Source organism: Sesamum indicum, linkage group LG14 (assembly GCF_000512975.1).
Source record: "Sesamum indicum cultivar Zhongzhi No. 13 linkage group LG14, S_indicum_v1.0, whole genome shotgun sequence".
NCBI lineage: Eukaryota > Viridiplantae > Streptophyta > Magnoliopsida > Lamiales > Pedaliaceae > Sesamum > Sesamum indicum.
Window position 1 is genome coordinate 1,723,710 of NC_026158.1, and position 21,147 is coordinate 1,744,856.

At 36.1% G+C, this 21,147-nt stretch overlaps 4 protein-coding genes across 5 annotated transcripts in view; 1 reads left to right on the top strand and 3 right to left on the bottom strand.

Moving 5' to 3' along the window:
- Window positions 1-1,469, bottom strand: part of LOC105176778 — a gene marked incomplete in the record, with an annotated part of 1,685 nt that extends 216 nt beyond the window's left edge. Inside the window, 2 exon segments of the mRNA XM_011099682.2 lie at window positions 1-694; window positions 976-1,469. Coding sequence (XP_011097984.1) covers window positions 59-694; window positions 976-1,164 — 825 coding nt within the window.
- Window positions 5,076-15,045, top strand: LOC105176757 (ubiquitin carboxyl-terminal hydrolase 14). Its single transcript, XM_011099658.2, has 20 exons — window positions 5,076-5,398; window positions 5,865-6,036; window positions 6,597-6,709; window positions 6,848-7,184; window positions 8,447-8,541; window positions 8,988-9,121; window positions 9,202-9,258; window positions 9,369-9,446; window positions 10,794-10,848; window positions 10,932-10,970; window positions 11,202-11,282; window positions 11,681-11,879; window positions 11,974-12,031; window positions 12,106-12,228; window positions 12,452-12,540; window positions 12,643-12,732; window positions 13,387-13,545; window positions 13,647-13,768; window positions 13,877-14,000; window positions 14,404-15,045. The coding sequence occupies exons 1-20, from the start codon at window positions 5,303-5,305 to the stop codon at window positions 14,580-14,582; spliced, it is 2,400 nt and encodes a 799-aa protein (XP_011097960.1). The 5' UTR covers window positions 5,076-5,302; the 3' UTR covers window positions 14,583-15,045.
- Window positions 14,697-18,455, bottom strand: LOC105176758 (putative cyclin-D6-1). Of its 2 annotated transcripts, none has more exons than XM_011099659.2 (5): window positions 18,172-18,455; window positions 17,950-18,036; window positions 17,588-17,692; window positions 17,209-17,404; window positions 14,697-16,688 (listed from the first exon to the last, which is right to left on the bottom strand). In XM_011099659.2, the coding sequence occupies exons 1-5, from the start codon at window positions 18,340-18,342 to the stop codon at window positions 16,114-16,116; spliced, it is 1,134 nt and encodes a 377-aa protein (XP_011097961.1). In that variant the 5' UTR covers window positions 18,343-18,455; the 3' UTR covers window positions 14,697-16,113. The 2 variants fall into 2 exon arrangements, with proteins under 2 accessions (XP_011097961.1, XP_011097962.1); XM_011099660.2 differs by having other exon boundaries at window positions 17,950-18,033; window positions 18,172-18,454.
- Window positions 20,272-21,147, bottom strand: part of LOC105176759 (probable serine/threonine-protein kinase abkC) — a 4,009-nt gene continuing 3,133 nt past the window's right edge. Inside the window, exons 4-5 of the mRNA XM_011099661.2 lie at window positions 20,985-21,140; window positions 20,272-20,652 (exon numbers count right to left, since the gene is read on the bottom strand). Of these exons, the coding sequence (XP_011097963.1) occupies window positions 20,533-20,652; window positions 20,985-21,140 (276 nt within the window). The 3' untranslated portion in view covers window positions 20,272-20,532. The remainder of the gene's footprint in view (window positions 20,653-20,984; window positions 21,141-21,147) is intronic.

The following is a 21,147-nucleotide window of genomic DNA, read 5'->3' on the forward strand; positions in this document are numbered from 1 at the left end:
CCAATATTGCTCCGAATTAAGTACCAAACATATGGAACAAAATTGGACTAGTTCACAACTATAGTCCCCTAGATCGATTCCTTTCCAACAACCCTTTCATGATCACCATTTTCTTGTGCTCCTCCGAGTCCAAGACGTCATTGTTTTCCAATGAGTCGACGGCCCTCCCCATCCGGCCCTGGCAGCCGGAGCCGATCAACAACCACGTCGAAGTGCAGGTCATTATGGCTAAAGCCTTCCCACAAAAAACTAAGGCAATCAAACAAGCCAAGAGCACGCACATTTCAAGAATATGGTTACATACACATGCCTTGCTCCCCACATGATCTTTCCTCATTGGTTTCTGACTGTTGATCATTGACGTCGGCGGACTCCTTTGTCTGAAATCAAGAGCCGCAGACCTTCTCACGCTCACTGCGGCTTCTTCCAGTCTAGAGTTGGCCGGTGAGGTCAAAGAGGCTCTCGGAGAAGACAGTACTGATGAGGAGTTCGTTCGCCGGCTTGATGAGGTTGATGAAAATAGTGAAGAACGAGTTGATGAAGCTGTCCGGAGACTGTTGTCGACGGGGGCCCAGAATGACGGGTATGATAGATTCTTCTTCATGGACCTGACGAGCTTTTTGCTTTTTAAATGTAAGCTGCTCGTCAGGCGATAGAAATCGTGCTTTGCGCTTTCACTCCGGGATCTCTTCAGCTGATCATTGGGGAAGATGATAATCGTGTTCATCAGTCAGTTTCTTGCCGTCTTTAATGCTTGAAAATGTAAATTAATTAACAATCCGCCTGTCGGAAATTATGATCCTTAATTACTTTGTTTACTAAATTAAGGTAAGTGGTGAAGTGGCGGTTGGTTGAAATTTGAATAAATGGGTTCAAGAATTAATAATAGGTAAGAAATCCATAAATATTCAAATTAACAAGACAGCAAAGAAATTTTTTGTCCAACTTCTTGATTTGAAGAAATCATGATCTTACCGGCGAGGCCTTGAAGAGAACGGCCTTGACGGCGACAGTAAAACTCTGGGAGTCCCTCTTCTTCAATCTCCGGCCACTCTGATCATCTCCATCTGATTCATGATCACCGTCGACGACCACCGGCTTAAAGCACGTGAACAGTTTGCTCCTTCCACGTTTCTTCGACGTGGGATCGACCGACATCATCATGGGAGTTTAGTTGATCAAATTAACGGCCGCATGCGCCGAAGTTTTGTGAGGAAAAAGAGGGATGGAGAAGCGGCGGAGAGAAACAACGATGAAAACGAAGAATTACGAGGAAAGGGCGGGTGGGAAATCAGAATATTCGAAGAGTGGCGGATATTAAGGGAGAAGGGGCGTCTCAGAAAACTAAGGAACGTGTTTGGTAGTGTGTGTGTGTGGCGTGTCAAGAGAGAGAGAGAGAGAGAGAGAGGAAGGAGGAGGAGGGCCGGCCGGCTTTGGCGCTCGTCAATATCTGATGCTGAGCAGGACATGAGAGGATTTTTTCTATTTTACCTTGTTTGGACACCAACTGTCGGATTTTGTCTAATTTTACTGTCGTCTCTCAAGTCAAGCCCTTTTTGGACTTGGGAATTTAAGGTGTTTTGCAAATATTCTTTTATGTGTCTTTGCATTTAGCAACAATTCATATGCACCACACATGGAATATTCTATGTATGCTTCTCTTTTTCCTTGTTTTTTAGAGGGATAATTATATTCTTTTTTTTCCTAAAATTTGGTGTAATTATATTTAAATTTTTTTATAATTCAAAAAATTAAATTTAATATCTCTAAAATTTGCTTTCGTTCGATAAATAAGTCCCTCTACAGATAAAATTCACTGAATTTGCTGAAATTATATTAAAAACTGAATGAAAATTTATATTTATTCTTAATTGACTTATTGTAGGTTAAACTATTTTTTCGCCTAAATTACCTTTATAACTGAAAAAATAATGCATGAAGACGTATGATAATAATTTGATTATAAAAAGATGTATCTCACTACAAGGAAATAGAATATTAGCGACAAAAAGCACAAAGTGACAATTTTAATGTTGTCATTAATTATACATATTTAATGACAAGAATGTTAATTTTGTCACAATAAAAAAATTCATGATTTTAATAATCGTTATTGTTTAATAAAAATTATTATTAACATGAATTAATGATAAAAATGTGCACAAAGTCATTGAATACAATTAGTGACTCATGTATGATAACGATCTAATGTCACCAAATAATAGTTGTCACTAATTGTTATTAGTGACAATTTTATACGCATCATATAGTGACAATATAAAAATTATTGTCACTTAATATGTGCTATTAATGATAATTAACACTTGATAGTTTGTCACCAATATCATATTTTTTTAAGTATCTAACTTGCAATAAATTAGTAATAAGTCAATTGTGGGAGGTAAATATAGATTATTTTTTTTCCGAGTTTTTTTTCAGTTACAGCAACTTCTGTAAATTTTGACAATGAATGAATTTATTTATTAGACGAAAGCAAACCCCAGGAATGTTAGATCTAATTTTTCAAAATACAAGATGTTTAGGTGTAATTACACCGAATTTAGGGGTAGAGAATGTAATTATCCCTTTTTTTATGTGGTTACACTAGAGAAATTTTAATATTTGATTATGACTAGTTGAATTACATAATTAAAAGTAAATAATCGTAATAAATAGTCATTGGTTACAGCCACGCAATGACTGTTATCTTCATTTTCTCGTGTGTGGCTAAAATATTTGTTATGACTCATAATCATGACAAAAATAATTTTTATGATGGATGATCTAAAATTTTTATATTAATTTTTATTTAATCATAATTAATAATAATTATTTACTATAATTTTAGTAATTTGCAAATAGTAATTTTTTTTCTAATGTTATGCATTTTGGACCGATTTCGCCGACTTCTACTCTAATATTACATCCAACTGACCCACTGCGCCTCTAGCTCGGCACTGACTTGGAAGACAAGTCCGGTTACAAGTCAAATGTTGGTCCTGGGAAAAAAAAAATTGTCATTGGTAAAATTAAAATTCTAAAATATTTAATGGGTATTCTGATATATAAATAATTGACGAGTAACCTTTTATTATAATTATGTAAATTTATCATTGTAGAAATCGATATTGAGCACATTGTGGAGTTAGAGAATTCTTTAAATTCCATAAACTTTCTGTTTTACAATTATTATATATATATATATATATATTCTGTATATATTCACGATTGTTTTTTAAAAAAGCTTCTTAACAAAATGATTGCTATTAAGATCGTTTGTTGAGTAAATTTATTTTTTTAAAAAAATGTATGTTTATTCATATAATAAGATACTATATAAAAAAAAATTGTAAGTTCATTCATTTTTAATCCTGTATTTATAGGGGTGTATCACTTTTAGTCTTTCTTTTTTTGGATAAACACATTTTATTCTTTAAATATAATGATGTTAACAAATTTAGTCATAATAATATGTGCTAAATAAATTTAGTCGTGTAATTAAACATATCAGTATATCTAGTCCTATATTTTTTTTTAAAATAGTTGATCGACCGTTCAAATCGCCGACCCGTTTAGGTGAAATCAGAAGAAACTAATTAGGTGGCAAAAATCGCTATATCCGTGGTTTGACCGCTGAACTTTTTGTAGCTTGATTTCTTTTTTTTTTCGTCGAAAGAGGATTTTGGCTTCACTTTTATTATTCAAACTTTGATATATTTATTTTGTGCAATACTGCTTGTATTTGAATTTTTTTATTTTTAAATTTATTTTATTATATGATATATCATATTGAATATTAATATTAAAGAAAAAGAGTGAAATGCAAAAAAAAAAAAAAGAAGAGATTTTTAAGTATATTAATATTATTTGTTATTTATAACATAAATATGACGTCATCGATCCGATCACAACTAACCCATCAATCGAAAATGATCCATTTATTTTTTTTGATTCGACAAACAATCTCGATCTCAAAACATTGAATAGGATGCGACGATAATTAACCAATGGCACTTTGGAGCTAGGTTAGTAACTTTTAAGTCTGATGGGTCATTGTGTCATAGGTACATATATGTCGAACGAAATAAAAGATGTTGTATGATTTAGAATTAAAAAAAATCTAATCTGCATTAATATGTGAGCTTTTTACCTGAGCCGAAGCATCCAATTTTTTCTTCTTCTTTTTACTACAATTTGTAATATAAATATATGGAATCTAACTTACTAAATTAGAAAAAATAGCAATTTCAGTACATTTCAAACCAATACCTTTTGAATAAATATACATTCACCAGAAATATTGGTATCATTTATAAAAATCATTCATACTTTTTAAAAAATTATACATACACTCTAAAAAGCGTAAAAATCATTACACGACTCACCCATTTAAAAAAAAAAAAAATACAATTAAAACATATTGAATTATTTGTTGCGATAAAGACAAAAGCAAATAAGTAGACTGCATCTGAATTGATGGATTTAGATACATGGTTTTCAAATCCCTAGTCATACTCGTTTGAATTTGTTTGAATACTTTTAAATTCAAAGAATTATAAATCTTTCACTTTTAAATTTGAACTATATTCTGTTTAATATTAAGGTTGTATTTGGATTGAAGGATTTCAAATCCTTAATAACAAATCATCTGATTTTGTTTGAATAATTTTAATTAAAAGATTTTAAATACTTTAAATCTAATTGTGAACTATATTTTATTGAAATATTGATGGATTTTATTTTATTTTTAATTGGAGTTATTTAAAGTCGTTCCTTCAAATTCAAATTTATCAATCCAAATGCGCTCTAATAAAATTCAAATACTTTTAATATAGAGTTATTTTAAATTATTTTTTTAAATGAGTCGTTCAAATTCAATTCCATCGATCCAAATGTAAAATTAACGTAGTTTTTGATTATTTATTAAAATAATTAAAAAGAATAAAAAGAAGAAAATTCTACCCCCTCGAGCCCTGCAATTGTCTTTCTGGAGTCACATTGAAGTCGCTGTTTAAATGAAAACGCGACTTCCAGTGGCCGCCTTCCCCTCTATGAGCACACCCATCATCATAGTTCATAAGAAGGTGAGAATACTCACAACGAAGACTAGAAAACGACGCCAAAGGCGATTCCATTGCCGAGACTTAGGGCAAAGAATATATTCGCCTATACATACAGATACAGGCACTCGATTCTACGCCATTTTCTCGCCTCTTTCTCGCTCTAGGGACTTTGGTTTGGGCTGCTTGTGGAGGGAGGAATTCTAGTCGAGTGACTTCTTTTATTAGGAAAGAAAAGGTCCATGGAGCTGCTGCGATCGAATCTCTCGCGGGTTCGGATTCCAGAGCCTACCAATCGCATCTACAAGGAGGAGTGCTGCATTTCGTTTGATACTCCGGTATTTGTTTGCTCTGAATTTTACTCGCTATTGTTTTGTTGTGATTATGTATATGTGAACTGTGTGTATTATTTGAAGGCATGGATAACTTGTTTGCTGCCGTTTCTGTAATATTTTCTCGCGTTGGGTGTCAATTCTTTTTTGTGGCTAGTTGTTGCTTCATTAAGAATTAGGGTTTATCAAATGTTTTGAGTTGTCGTTTGGCGCCCGAGTTTAGAGCTGCGGCCAGAACACTTTTGTGTGGCATCTTTGCTCGTTTGATATGCTTGACTTTATCTTGTATTAGCGCGTTGTGCGGTGGAGGAGTTTGTAAAAGCATCTGTTAATGGGAAGGTGCGGATGAGCTGAAATGTGTAATGGGCGCCTCTGCCCTGAGTTGCCTTGTACTGTATAAGGTGTTATGCTCATTTTTCCTGTAAATTCTTTAACCATAATGCTTTTTCCATTTATTTTTTCTTTTTCACAGAAATCAGAGGGTGGTCTGTTTGTGGACATGAATTCATTTCTCGCATTCGGCAAGGACTTCGTGCATTGGAACTATGAGAAGACTGGAAACCCTGTTTATCTGCACATCAAAGAGACCCAAAAGCTAGTTTCTGAAGATAGGCCATCAAAGAAACCAACACTTCTAGCTATAGGTACTGAGAGTTAAAGTGCAGTGCTTTTATTTTAAGTGCAAGTCCTTCACCATTGAAGTGTTCAATGGCTCTACTTGTAATACCATGCAGCCCCATGATTTAAACGCTTAAGAGGCCCTAAGTATGTAATTAATTATTTGGTATTTGTTGAGGATTGATGCTTTTGGACTGAGTGATCTGATGTGTCCGATAGTGATAATGGAGAGATGGTATTCTTTCACATCATATGCATGGCAAGAAAAGGAAAGAAAAACGAAACAATATTTAAAGGAAGAGATAATTTAGGTGCTGATTTATTTTGTTTTTAGATATAGGGCATGCATATAGTTTAGGATAAGGCTCTTTTAACCTGTTTGGCTAAGGAATTGGGATTAGCTCCACTTGTTGCCCATTCTCTTGTATTCCTATCAGATGCTTCAAGTGCTACATTTTTTGTGGATTCTTGATAGTTCTTTGCTAGTCTCATTCATTGGAGTACCATGATGGTACTATATCTAGAAGTAGATTCCTGTGTATAGTTCTATAGTTCTCTGTAAATCATATTTTTTTTTTGTTTGTAGGTGTTGAAGGAGGATTTGATAACAATGACCCAGTGTATGAGCAGAGCTATGAAATTGTAATTTTACCAGATTACGTTACCCTTCCTTTTCCATGGGTAGAGTTGCCAGAAAAGGTACTTTCTCCGACTTTTAATTGAATTTGTTATATTATATATTTTGCATGCATGTATTATATAGGTAACTCAGTGGGTGTATGTTCACTTGCTAAATGTTTTCTTTTTTGGCTTGTTACATTTTCGCTGTACTTGCAGGTTAGATTAGCAGTTGATGCTATCATTATGAGTGTGGGTGTGGAGAAGAAAGAGCAAGTTGCTGCCTGGACTGCCGATACAAAAATCATAAGCAAACATGCCATGGAATTAAAACAGCTTGACAATGGGGTCATTGTTCCTCCATCTGGCTGGAAGTGTGAAAAGTGTGAGAAGACTGACAACCTTTGGTTAAATTTAACAGATGGATCAATCCTCTGTGGTAGAAGAAATTGGGATGGAAGTGGGGGCAACGACCATGCAGTTAACCATTACAATGTGACCAAATATCCTCTTGCTGTAAAACTTGGAACAATAACTGCTGACTTAGAGGCAGCAGGTAACGCCTGTTTTCTCTCTGTTATTTATATCGTGCTTGCAATTCGTCATTCTTTTACAGCTCTCATGCTTGCAAACTTCAAGTATAGATAGTGACTGTATTTCGAACTTATCTGCTTTTTGAGTTACACAGGTCAGTGGCATATAGAATCTAGTATGACTGACTTCAAGTGACCTGTTTTAGGGCGTGTTACGCATTTTGATGGGTATTATTTAGCAAAATTTGATACAGAAATTGGGAACAACTGTTCTGTTTCAATTTCCTTACCTTGCATTTGTCTTTAATGTCACTGTATTTGGATCTGTAGGTGGGAGGTAATTTTGTTGGAATTAGTAGTCAGTCTGATTTTTCCCTTCCAAGTGATGCTCTTTTTCATTCAACCTCATTCTTTTCCTCCTTTATTTCAGTTAGTATCATAAGATTCAAATTAAGAATGTGGATGGAGGAGCGAGAGTTGGTTATCTAGTTGATGTGGTATATATTGAAGACAAACCATTATGATGACACATAGACATTGAAGACAAACCATTATGATGGCACATAGAATTCGATACTGCCATTATTTGTTTGACCAATGTTAGTTTGCTTGGTATTTGGTAAATTAGTTGTCTTAGATTTAGTTACTTAACTTCTGTTTGGCGTTCATGTTAGCAATATCAACAAGTTAGCATAAATATTGGTAATTTAAGGGTAAATTACAACTACCTCTCTTGAGTTTTTTGCATAATTATGAATGCCCCTCATTACAATGAAAGTTACAAAGAGCCCCCCAAATGGAAAATAATTATGTAGCCTCTAAACGGTGAAGTGGACATTACTATTTTACCCTTGCTGAATTTTAAAAAAATATTTGGAAAAATGTAAAAAAATTTAAGGGTGGGTAAAATAAATAATTTAAAGGGAATAATAGTTCATAAAAATATGTTAGAAAATTATAAAATATATGAAATTATAATTTATAATACAAAAGGGCATCTTGGTCCATTCACTACTAAAATTGGATAAAACCCTAACGGAGGCTAACGGAATGGGCTCATCGTTAGATGGACATTAAAATCAGGTGGAGTATTTGTAATTTCTCAAACAACAAATGAGGTATTTGTAATTATGCAAACCTTAGGGGGTGGTTGTAATTTACCCTAATTTAAGATGTGGTTAAGAAGTTGAACATCAGAACTCTAGTCTGTGGCCTATTTTTCTGAGTTAATTGCCTTTGTTACTTTTTCATATATAATCATGAAGTTCAAACTTTGGCAGCTCAGATGTTTACTCTTATGACGAGGATGCAAGTGTTGTTGACCCACTTCTAGCACAGCATTTGCAACACTTTGGTATTGACTTTTCATCCTTGCAAAAGGTAAGAGGCTGGAAATTCATGCATATAACATGTCCTATTGTTGGTGCAAAGTGGGTACTACAGTGCATGCAGAATTTAGCAGTTGTTGGAGCAGAAGGATACGAGTAAACATGATTTGCCAACTTTATATCAAGAAAAGCTATTTGTCTGAGAGTGCAGTCTCTTAGTTCCTTTTTCTAGTGACTGTATTCCTAGCACAATCCAAAGAAGTGTAGAACACAGCCATTTACTTTCTTTACATAGTGGTTTCTAATTCTGAACACACTTTCTAACCTTTCTGGTCCATGGGATGTCTCAAATAAAATTTATTTATTTTTGGTTGGTATTCCTTATCAATTTTTTCGTCGTCTTCATCATCATCATCATCATTGTATTTTACTACTTCATAGCTTCCTATGTTGTTAAAATTGTAACCACTTGTGGAATTGGTCTTGGTAACATATTAGACTGAAATGACAACGGCTGAGAGAGAACTTGATCAGAACACCAATTTCGACTGGAACCGCATTCAAGAGAGTGGACAGGAAGTTGAGCCACTGTTTGGACCAGGTTACACAGGACTTGTTAATCTTGGCAACAGGTTTTGTTAATATTTGTGCTAATAAAACTGCATTCTCATATCATTACTGGTATCTTCTTTCCTAATTGTTTGCTTTGCAGTTGTTACTTGGCTGCAACTATGCAAGTCGTGTTCTCCACACGTGGCTTCTGTTCACGGTCAGTTACTGCACTGTGGTTTCGGATAGTAATCGACTTTTGACATGAATTGAGCTATCTGTTACATGGGTTCTTAAGGATTTATGGTTTCTTTGTGATTTTCTTCCTAGATACTACTTGGATCAAGGCTTGAAGGTGGCTTTTGATACAGCTCCAGCTGATCCAACTGTAGATCTAAATACACAACTGTAAGTAACTTTTTTTTTGAAAAAAATTGAAAAGATTATTTTTAGTGTTCCCTTCTGAGTTTAGAATTTGACACCAGGGGCTCTTGCAATTATTATGATTAACCTCTTTTCAATCTTTTGCACATTATTCATGGACGACTGGGAATCAAAGGAACGTATAAATGATAATGCTGGATGTTAGTAGTGGTAATAAGTCTTCTCTGCTTGTATGAGGCTGCAAAAAGCGGGAACTTTTCAAGCACAGTACTGATGGAGAAGTAGTGCTGTAAATAATGGTGTAGTTGAGTTCATATATCTTCGTTGAAGGGTTGTGCATGTCTTTACAAATGCTACAAATGGCCCAAAATCCTACATGCTTAGCTCCATATTGATCCCAAAGCACATTTGAACACAATGACGGAGATCCAAAAGATTGGGAGATTTCTCTCTTGTAACTATTGGAATAGGAACTACCCACTTTGTTATGATGGAGAATACGCTGAACATCGGCAGAGAAATGATTGCTTTATGTCAAATGATGAACTTCTTTATGTGGAACTTTGTCTTACCCACTGTTGTAGCTTGACATCTAATAGATGTTTGGTCTGCTTCATTTTGTAATGAATTTTTAATAATATGATATTTGTATTGATGATATTTTTCATAAAATTACAAAAGAAGTTTGAGAATTAACGAGTCTGGAGAACTTGAATATTGAGTGAAGATCTGGATCAGCCAGACAAAACAATTTTTTATGGTTTAATAATCCTGGAAGGTGACTTTGAATAGAGGGCATCAGTTGGAGTTAGGTGATGAGGAAATCTTGATTTTAGAAATTGAGTGTATTTTCCTTCTTTAGCTTCACAAATGGATTAGTCCATGCACAAATTTTATCTGTGCTTTTGGATTTAGGATGGGGGTGGGTCTAGTTGGAAGTAAGAGATGATCATAGATAGGATCTAATACAGAATGCCACATTGACTTGGTTCCTGGCACAAGGAAGTTCTAGTGATGACATAGCAGGACTTTACTATAGGAAAAGAATATTGGGAGGGAATGTGATTATTGTTGGTTGTTGTTTTCACTTGTGAATTCATGTAGTACCTCTCTGACATAAAAGTTTCTTCTCTTTCTTTTGGTTACACAGAATGTGCTTACTTAGTGTTCTGCATTTCTTGGTGATTCCTTGAACTGTTATCTGCTTTGATGATGTGTTGAACATCCTTCATGTCTCGTCGTAGTTGTCAATTAAATATTTTATTTAGTTTAGTGCACTGGAGACTGGTGATTGTAAAACTATATATCTTGCTTTACTTTTTTTACACTGTTGCAGCCATTTATTGAATAAAGCATCATTTTTTTATGCAGAACGAAACTAGCTCATGGATTGCTTTCTGGTAAATATTCCATTCCGGCCGCAAAGGTATGTTCATTTCCTTCTCTTTACTTCTGCTTTATGGATTCCTCTGTTCTGCTGATAGAAACTACCTTTTTCCCCTCATTCAGAAAGATGATGGAGATGCGTCACAGACTACTCTAACTGCTGTGAGTACCTGTTTGGTTTGGCATCCACTTTATTAATGTGTATCTTTACTTCTGGATCTTCTCAAATTATCAAAGTATTAGTGGTCTATAAGGGAGCTTTTTAAGAAAAGAATATACAGTTGTAACACTGAAGTAGTTCAAAGAATTGATGTTTTAAGGTTTTCACTACAGTGTTATATAAAGGGCATTTGGCTCTCTAATCCTGAGTGTTTGACTGGCTCCAACTTTCAGAAACAAGAAGGAATCCCTCCTCGAATGTTCAAGTCCGTAATTGCTGCAAAACATCCTGAATTTTCAACTATGAGACAACAGGTATGCTTACATGGTTGGATTGTTATTAATAAATAAATCCTTTTTGAAATGACAGCACTGTTAGTACACAACTTGGTTAAGTTGATCTTGCAACTTTTACTGACATTTTGTGAATGATGTGTTAGTACCTCGTTGTTCTACAACTTTATAGAAACTGTGAGTTGCCTGGAAAGTGTGAAATAGTTGCACTCTGGATCAGTTGAGCAGGAGTAAACATGTAGTAGAATCACTATTATGTTTGTCCTTGTTGTCTGACAATTTCATTATGAGATGTCGCATAAGATGGGAATTCTGTTTTACCTTTAAAAGCTCAATTTTTATTCTTCACTTTCTACAGTTGTATCATATATAATTGCTGCATGTTTACTATTGTTGATTGACAAGAAAGTCTAATATAGGATGCTTTGGAGTTCTTCCTGCATCTTATTGATCAAGTTGAGCGGAACAACTCAGGGAATCCCAACTTTGATCCTGCAAGGAGTTTCAAGTTTGGCATTGAAGAGCGATTGCAATGTTCCTCAGGCAAAGTTGCGTATAACAAAAGATATGACTATATTCTTTCACTAAATATTCCACTCCACAAAGCTACAAACAAAAGTGAGTTCACTTCATTATTCCAAGCTTGATGTTATTACATCGTCTCAATTGTGAATCCTTTAATCTTAAAACCACATTTTTCTTGATATATCAGAAGAATTAGAGGATTTCCAAAAGTTGAAAGCTGAGAAGAATGCAAGGGGGGAGGAACTGTGAGTTAAAACTGTCCTATTCTTGTATGCATTCAGCTTGTTTCGTGCCTTACTATATATGTCTTCTGTTGTAGGTCTTCGAATGAAATTGTTCGCCCAAGGGTACCATTGATGGACTGCTTGGATTGTTTTTCTGCGCCTGAGGAGTTGCATGATTTTTATAGCACCGCATTAAATGCCAAGACAACTGCGATCAAGTGAGTTTTCTCCTTCCCATCATGTGACCTCCCAAGGAAAAGAAGGAACTTGGTTTTTGCATCTGCTATCCTCTGTTCCTCTCTGGCTTATCCTCAAATGCACGCAGCGTTTGTACTGTTCGCACATATGCTGAACAAGATGAAAAGATGAAGTAACTCTAGGCTGAGTATTTGGCTTTTGTTTATATTCCACATCTAATGTATACTTACTTTGTATTTGCAGAACTGCTGGTCTGACTTCATTTCCCAATTATCTGGTATTGCATATGAGAAAATTCGTCCTGGAGGCAGGCTGGGTCCCAAAAAAACTTGGTGTGTTCTCATGTAGCTTTAATTACTATTCATTTTTTAGCAATTTTGTGGAATTTACTTATGATGATAGTTAGTTTTGATTTGTCTGGGTTGGTGTTGTAGACGTCTATATTGATGTTCCTGATACCATAGACATCAGTAATATGCGCAGCAAAGGTCTTCAACCTGGGGAAGAATTGTTACCTGATTGCGGTATGTACTCTTTTAGAACTGCCCCTTCTGTATGCTTAACTCTTCATTTGTATTTTTATTCTTTTAATATTGTTTAAATCTTAATGATTTTAGACGTGTAAAGAAGATTTGTTGATTTTTTTAGACATTGACCCGATATAAGAAATTTCACATGTGTCAATTTGCTTTCTGATGCGTATTACTCATCATACTTATTGTCATGTCTCCTGTTATGCATTGTCAAGCTGGTAAAAATGTTGTGTCAGAGGATCCTTTTCAGCTCTACTTATCTGAAATGCTTTTTGATTTTCATGGATCTTTCTGAAGTTGATTGTGCATGTGATATGTATCATCCAGTAGTCCTAGTGGATCGCTTTGAAATGAAAAACAGAGTGTCAATAACCTTTCCGAGTGGACCCATCTTGGGGAAACCTTATTTTTGCATGGTGAATGTAATCCTTAATTAGCTGATGTTTCCTGATTCCAGCCTTTGAAGTTGTCTTACAGCTTTCAAGTTTATGGAATGGTTACATGGTTATCATCCTCATAATGTATCTTAATGAAAAACTGCAAAGGGTGACACGACTTATTAATTTTCTACCTTTCTATGTTTATTTCCTCTGCCCCAGCATGCCGTATAGATTGCTGTTTTATATTTCCTGTCTGTATGTCCAGCTGCTGAGGATGATGGATTAAATGCCAATGAGGATATTGTTGCCCAACTTGTGTCAATGGGATTTCAATATCTTCATTGTCAAAAGGCTGCTATCAGCACCTCCAATGCTGGAGTGGAAGAAGCAATGAATTGGTTACTTAACCATATGAATGATCCAGGTATTCCACATCAGGATTAGCCTTGCTGAGACCAGTTTATGTAAGTTATTAGTTTCTCTTAGTTTTTGTACTCAAGTGCATTATACTTAATCTTTTCCCAGATATCGATGAGCCTATTGGAAAAGCGCAAAAGAGTGCTCCTTATATTGATCCATCAAAGGTTGATACGTTAATATCATTTGGTTTTGATGAAGAAGTTGCACGGAAGGCTCTGCAGGCATCGGTAAAATACTTTATACCAGACTGTTTTGATTTTTCTGATTCTTTGAGTGAACTATTACAGGTTAAACGAATTGCTGAAGTTATAATACAAGTACTTTGTTGTTTACAGGGTGGTGACATTGAGAAAGCCACGGAATGGATATTTAATCCTCCCTCTGGTATTACAAACATGGATACTACACCTAGTAGTAGTGGCACGGAGGTTGATGCTGCTCTGCCTGATGGACAAGGAAGTTAGTTCTTCGTATTCCTTCTTTACAAACTCCTTATGTCCTAGACATTATTGAAATGCTTTTTCTTTCCATATCTGGAGCATGTAAAAAACTTCGGTTTGTGGATCTAGAAAAGGCAGGTGAGGGAACTTGGATATTCACCGAATATCTTGTAGATTTTTGTCTACGCTTGAAAGGACATTAATTTTCCTTCTTTTTTCCCGAGTGTTTCCCCCTCCCTGTATAAGAAAAAGAAAGGTTTTCAGGGATGTGGAGTGAGTGGATATTTGGTGTTTTGAATATACTTTGGTTATGTGGTGGTGGATCGTAATCATGTTTGATATAATTTTGGGGATGGAACTTTGTGCTGCCTGATAGTGGACATTATAGCATTTGTTTTAAGGCTTATCTGTTGCCTCTTCAGGATACCGGCTTATTGGATTAGTGAGCCACATTGGCACATCCACGCACTGCGGGCATTACGTTGCTCATATCTACAAAGATGGTAGGTGGGTGATTTTCAACGATGATAAAGTTGGTGTTTCCAAGAACCCACCGATCGACATGGGATACTTGTACTTCTTTGAGAGAATTGATGGTTGATTACTTGAGGCGCAGCTGCTGAAGAATTAGCCAGGGAAATGGTTGAAAACATGCTTCAAGCAAACCTTTGAATCTGTAGGCCACGCTCGTTTTCTTGAGTGATTTTGAAGTCCAGGCTTGAGGTGTGAGTAAAGCTTCTCATAATTCTCGACCCATTACAGTTTCTCTGCAAGAGACATGAGCGATCATATACCAATATTTATGTTTTGTTCTTCTGTGAAACTTAACTTGGTCAATATCTTTTGTGATTATATTCTGATACATGGGGGATATGAACTCAGGTGTTCTCCCCATATCAAATTTAGGAATTGTGACATATTTTATCTTCGTCTGTTGGCTCTATTTGTTAGTAAAACTCTAATAGGGATGGCAGGGCTGTTGGAAGGTTTGACAACTTGAAATTGATTAGTTCTCCAGTTGTGGAGTGGAAAGCTTCCAACGAACAAATTTCAATGTTGGTTTATAGTTTGTTTTGCGTTTTTTTAATCACCTTGTGAGCCGACTTTAATTAGGTACATGTGCCTTCTAAAGGAGGTGTTTGTGGTCTCCTTTGCCAAAGAGAAAACCAGGTGCCGTTATGTGGGCTTCCTACATGGAAGATATCCTTTATTTAGAAAAAACACAAAATTGGGATTTGGGAGGTAAAAACTGACATCCCAAATTCAAGACCCATTTACCGTTTCCCCTGGTTTCTCTAGCAGGTCTTATAATGTTGAACGGCTAGACGTGAAACGGTATGTAGATGGACTGCAGCCGTACTTCACACTATTTCGCATGGAAATAACAACTTCAAGAATATATACGCAATATTTATATATTGTTTCTCACTTCTCACTGGTGTTACACTCATTATTAACTGTGGTGCTATGTTATTCACTTCGCTTGTAAACATAATTGGATTATTAGGGGATGTAAGGATTTCATTACAGCAGAGGACAAACATAGAATATATATATATATATATATATATTTGTTTAGACTCCTGAACTTACAACACAATAGTACCTACCTGCAACCTTTTCTGTTATTTGCTTGTTCGTTAGAAATACGGGAGTATATATGTAAAAATTATAATATTTGATATTTTCGAGATTGTATGAACCTTGATTCTTTTAATCTATTTGAATTCATGCTTGACCCACAACTCTAGCCAACCCAACTCAAAACATTTAGGTCAGACTCAGGGAAATTGGGTTGTCTTCAATCAATGGCCTACATTCATATTAATATCAATGGATAGCAAGAGGATCATTTGCACAGTCGATTAACGTAATACTGTGTAAAAGAGAGAACTTCTGAGACAGCAACGATTGCATGGCCACCTCGCCAATCCATCCAAAAGTTGCAGCAACCTATTTGCATGAAGGACTATCGACATGCAGTGAGAAGCCAAAAACTACAGCAACAAAGCCGAATTCCAGTATGCCACTTGTTACTACAATTAATATTGTCAGAGTTTGTGAAAAACTACTCCTGTTTCAGCAGATTTTATTTATTTCCTCAATCAATAGCAGTAAGAAATAAAGGATGCTCACAGAACGGTGCAGCAATCGCTGACGGTCTTCGCCAAGTCATTGAGTTTCTGCGTAAAATTGGCAGCGACATCACCAAGGGTCGCCTCTTGGACCAAATTTCTGTGGGTATCATTATTAACTTCCCACTCCAGCTTGAAAGCCATCGGCACATCAAGGGCTTGAACAAGGTCTTTTCCATTTTCATCTGCTTCAGCTTCAGCTTCACCTTCACCAACAGCAGGCTCCATCCCTGCCCTGCGAACCATCTCGACCTCAGCTTGTTCAGCCACATGTGGATGAGTCCCATGCGAGCTAGAGGCTTCCCCAACTGAGACAGGGGTTCCCTGGGTGTCGGTCCTGTCAGCTGAGCTAGGGGTGCCCTGGGTATCGGGCCTGTCAGCTGAGGTGGAGGCTTCACCGACCACCATTACAGTTAGACCCTCATACAGTAGTGCAAGCTTCCGGTTAAGGAACTCAGAAGAATGATTGCGGAAATTGAGCTCATTAGCTCGCGCAGGAAACATTTTCGAGGAAACCGCAAGCACTGCGGAGGCTGCCACAGCAGATGGCCTGTACGCTGTGAAAGTAATATCTGTACATGGCAAATGAAGTGAAGAGTTACTGAAAAAGAAACCAATGCAAAAGATTTGGGACTGCAGCTTAGTCCCACAAAGAATCAGAGGAAAGATCTATAATATATCTTTGGGACTTGGAAAGAATGAAGGACTTCACTCAAGCTCCAGTGAACCAAAAAGGAGAATTCAAGGAAAAGGGGGAATTATTCTATGGGAGATGCAATGTTATTCTGCAGAAAATAAAAATTTATAAAGAGCAAATCGATTTGATTCCTATGAATAACACTTCTAGTGGATTTTATGTCTTTGATACTCTCCAACATCTCTCTAAAATAAAGTTGGTTCCATTACTAAGATTATTACCACTCACAAAATACAATTATTAATTTTTTTTCAATATGAAGTATTCAAGACATGACGACACATATTTCAAATGCACAGATTTTGTTTTGATCTACATTTGCGAAATAAAGCATTCTGAAAACTAATAGAGAGCAGAATCGTACAATTTCGGTAACAGAACAAAGAACTAAATACCTGCTTGAGATTTGATGATGAGCTGATGAATTGATGGGCGTGGTGAAGGATAATCTAGTGGCAGATGGAGGAGTTCAATGAAGTACTCGGCAAAGAAAATTGGTGTCAGTGTTCGCAGTCGCCAGTTTAATATTTCGCAGATGTGCAGCTCCATTCTGAGCACGTCGCTGGCCGCGAAATAGCAAGTCCTGTCATGCTGTAATGATGTAATAATAACAAACTTAAACAGCATTCATATTGCAGAGAAAATTGATTGTTGATTTTCCCATACGCCTATGTTCAGTCCTCTGTGTGTGCTCCTGTGTCAAAAGTTCTTGAAGGGGAAGCACACCAAAAACTGTGCAAAGCTTAAAACCGATGCAGTTCAAATTTTAGTTACCAGAAACGTAGAGAGTTCGAAATTGTTGGTTCTGAGCTTCGCAGCGAGGGTAAGGCAACAGATCAGGAATAGAGTTTTGTTCTCTTCAGGGAACAGAAGCACTTCCTGATCATAGAATTCAGTTTACGATTAAGCATCATCATAAGAATTTAAATACAACACGAAAATTACGAATAATTAATTGCAGAGGAAAATAAAAGACAAAGAAGAAGACTTAGCATCGATCATTGAACTGCTCGTCTCTTCTAATCAAAGGTGATGGAAGAACAAGAGAGGTCCACCATACATCTCTTTCAAATTGCATTATATTTTCTACCAAAGAGAAATCAACGGAGTAACAATTGAATGTGTAAAGTAGATACCGGAATTTCATGTCTGGAAATGAATCGATCGAAGTAGGTCATCGCCATGTAAGGTACGAAGGCATCAGAACACTCGCGCTCTAACTGCTTCACATCCGAAAAATGTCCACAAAAAAAAGTCACAATTAACACAGACTTCAACTGAAAGTTCAGATCACTACGTATATATTCAGAAACAGAAACACACACACACACATATGAAATTAATTAAGCGCGATATACTTGTGCAATGAACGAAACAGCTTCACTTCGAATCAGGTTCTGATTCTCCACGTAGCCTTCCTCCACCATGTACTGTCTTTCGGCATTGAAAAGTGCGCGAAATGCCGCGATTCCATCCCCCAAAAGCAAACTGCGGTAAGGATTGTACAGCACCTCAGCACCTCTTTCCATTAATACCGGTTGTTTCTCTCAGATATCCTCTTCTTCTTTCTACAAATTCTGTTGCGCTCTAGAGAGAGAGAGAAAGAGAAAACCAGAGCTGAGAGGTATATGATATCTGCGTGTGTGTGTGAGAGAGAGGTGCTTATATGGAAGTATGGAACTGTTATGCTGCATGCGCGTGACGTTATGATATTTTGGTAGGCGGTTGGCCTAGTTGGCCAGAGAGGTCCTCCGCTGTTACAGCGCCGTTGAGGAAATCTGAAGATCACATTGACGGCGAGTTGACGGCCTAGTCCCGTTTTATAAAATTGGCGGTGAGAGAGGGAAATTTAGCCTCGTTTGGCTCTTTTCATTTTTATTTCTATATTTCGAATGGAATGAAAACACTTAATTAATTTTTGTGCAAAAAGATGAAAATTGAATTGGATGGAATTGTGAGAAATAAAAATATGTTTAATTTCAATTTGTTATATATGTGTATAGATATTGTATATTGAATAGGGGTGACAACGTGGTGGATATGTTTAATTTTAATTTGTTATATATGTATATAGATATTGTATATTGAATAGGGGTGACAACGTGGTGGATATTTGGGTAGACGTTCACCCCATCAACTCGATAGATATGATTTTTTTTATTTTTTCCGTACAAATATATAAAAAATAACATATCAATTGCAAATAAAATTATTCATCAAATATTCAAGTCCAATAAATAAATTCTCAAATACAAATAAAATTGTTCATAACAGAACGTCACAAACAATTCATATCAATTATATGTTAGTGACAACTTCTTCATCTTTCTCAACGTCAAGTATTGCTAGATAATTTTTAATTCATCAACTATTGAACAACTATTTAATAACGAACAAATAAACTGCTATAACATTTATTAATGTTTAAACTTTAGGACATTCTAATTTAGGGGAAGAAAAGACATACTGAAAGGCGAAGACAATGTATATATTTTTATATATTTTAGACCGGGGCGAGTCCTTAAGAACTCAGGAGTCAGGACCCCAACTGCCTTCAATTTTTTTCGACCTGACAGGGTGGTTTTGTCGGGTACATATCTTTTTGGTGGGGAAAAATATAATTTAGCATTTTTAGAGAGGATCTAAAAATAATTAACCTTATATAATGTAATATTATTTTAAAAACAACATAATAAGGTCTATAAGGATGGTTTGAAAAGTGTCTTTTCAATAGAGTAAACTGTAAATTTTTATTAAACATAAACATTTTCAATGAGATTAGACTTAACAAACAAGCTTCCAAAATTTAAGATAATGTAAAAATGGAAATTGGCTTCCGGAACTAAAACAAAAACGCCCCATCAAATTTTCTGAATTAATCGGCACCCCAACAACTATTAACAGGTCCTATTAGGGTTCGGGGCAGGTTGGTTCTTGGGCAGGACTCAGGAGAGTTTCTACCTTCTGGGATTCCCAGTTGTTGGCGAGGCAGATCTCCCACATTGACCAAACCCGCCCCACTACCTCAACGTGAGAAAGTTGAATTTCGGATTAGAAAATGTTAAAAGCGGTACAGTGATGGCACGTACTACACACAGCATTAGTACAACATTGAAACACTGTTAGCAGCAAGAAGAAGAATAGTACAAGCTTTATGTAACTGGTGTTTGTACTTTGCAACGACGACGCTATCTATATTAAGAACTAGGATACCAACATCTCAGAAACTGAAATCGAAAAGGGGAAGAAAGATTTGAGAGCTTAAAAACCTCATTGAGTGCAGCGTTGATGATACTGTCGTCGCTTTTCGCGGGATGTCGTCTCATTAACGCTGCATTCAATAATGTTTTTAGTTCTTCGAAGCAGTTGAAACAACCGAAAACGGCAACGAAAACCAGTTCCAGGTTTGTTCCTTTCATTCATTTACTGCACATTCATCTCCTCATTTGAACAACTAGGAGTGAGGTCAGTTTTTTTAACAGTAAGCATAAACTGTTCCATTAACTTGTTTGAGGCATCGTCGTCGTCATCCACAAATTGAACAACAGATCTTCCAACCCACTTGGAATAGGAAATGGTGAAACAAAACATGATTCAAGAAAACAGTTTTATTTGTTTCCCTAAGATTCCTCTATCAGTATTTACGACAGCAATCTCGTATTTCCTGTACCTCTGTCTAACTTATTTCTTTGTATAGAAACTGAAGAATATGAGGCACCTTATGGGGCCATGACTCCTTCGATTGTGTAGAAGAGAGAATCCACCCAATCAACTTTGAAAAGCAATGCTTGCAAGGTTTGCATAACATCATACTCCGGATCAAGTTTCCGCTGCCAACCCTACAGGACAACAAGAATGAGAAGAAAGTTAAGATTACCCAGGATACCAAGAATGAGAAGAAGAAAAAGAAAATTTACGGGATAGCATATAATGTAGCTTCTATGTTTATTTGCACAAACAAGAAACTAACAATTAATCCAACATTATGGGCTCAAAAAACTGCTTAAGCTTCATTATCATGAAAAGTTGGTCTGGGACTAGCAGAATCACATCAAAGATTTAGTCAGTTGTATTTAGTGAACACAACATAAAGTATAGTAGCATACAGAAACTTTGGTCTTAGAATCCTACAAATTAAGTTCAATTGCCATAAAGATTGATCCACAAATACCTCCAACACCATGGTGGTTACAATCACAGTGCAAATATTGCCATCAATGTTAACTCTGTGACGCCTGACATGCTCAAGCATTTGTTGCATGCAATCAGCAGGGTGAACAAAATCACCTTCATTTGAGCCCCAATACTTGAAAGTACTGTCCACTTCCTATAAT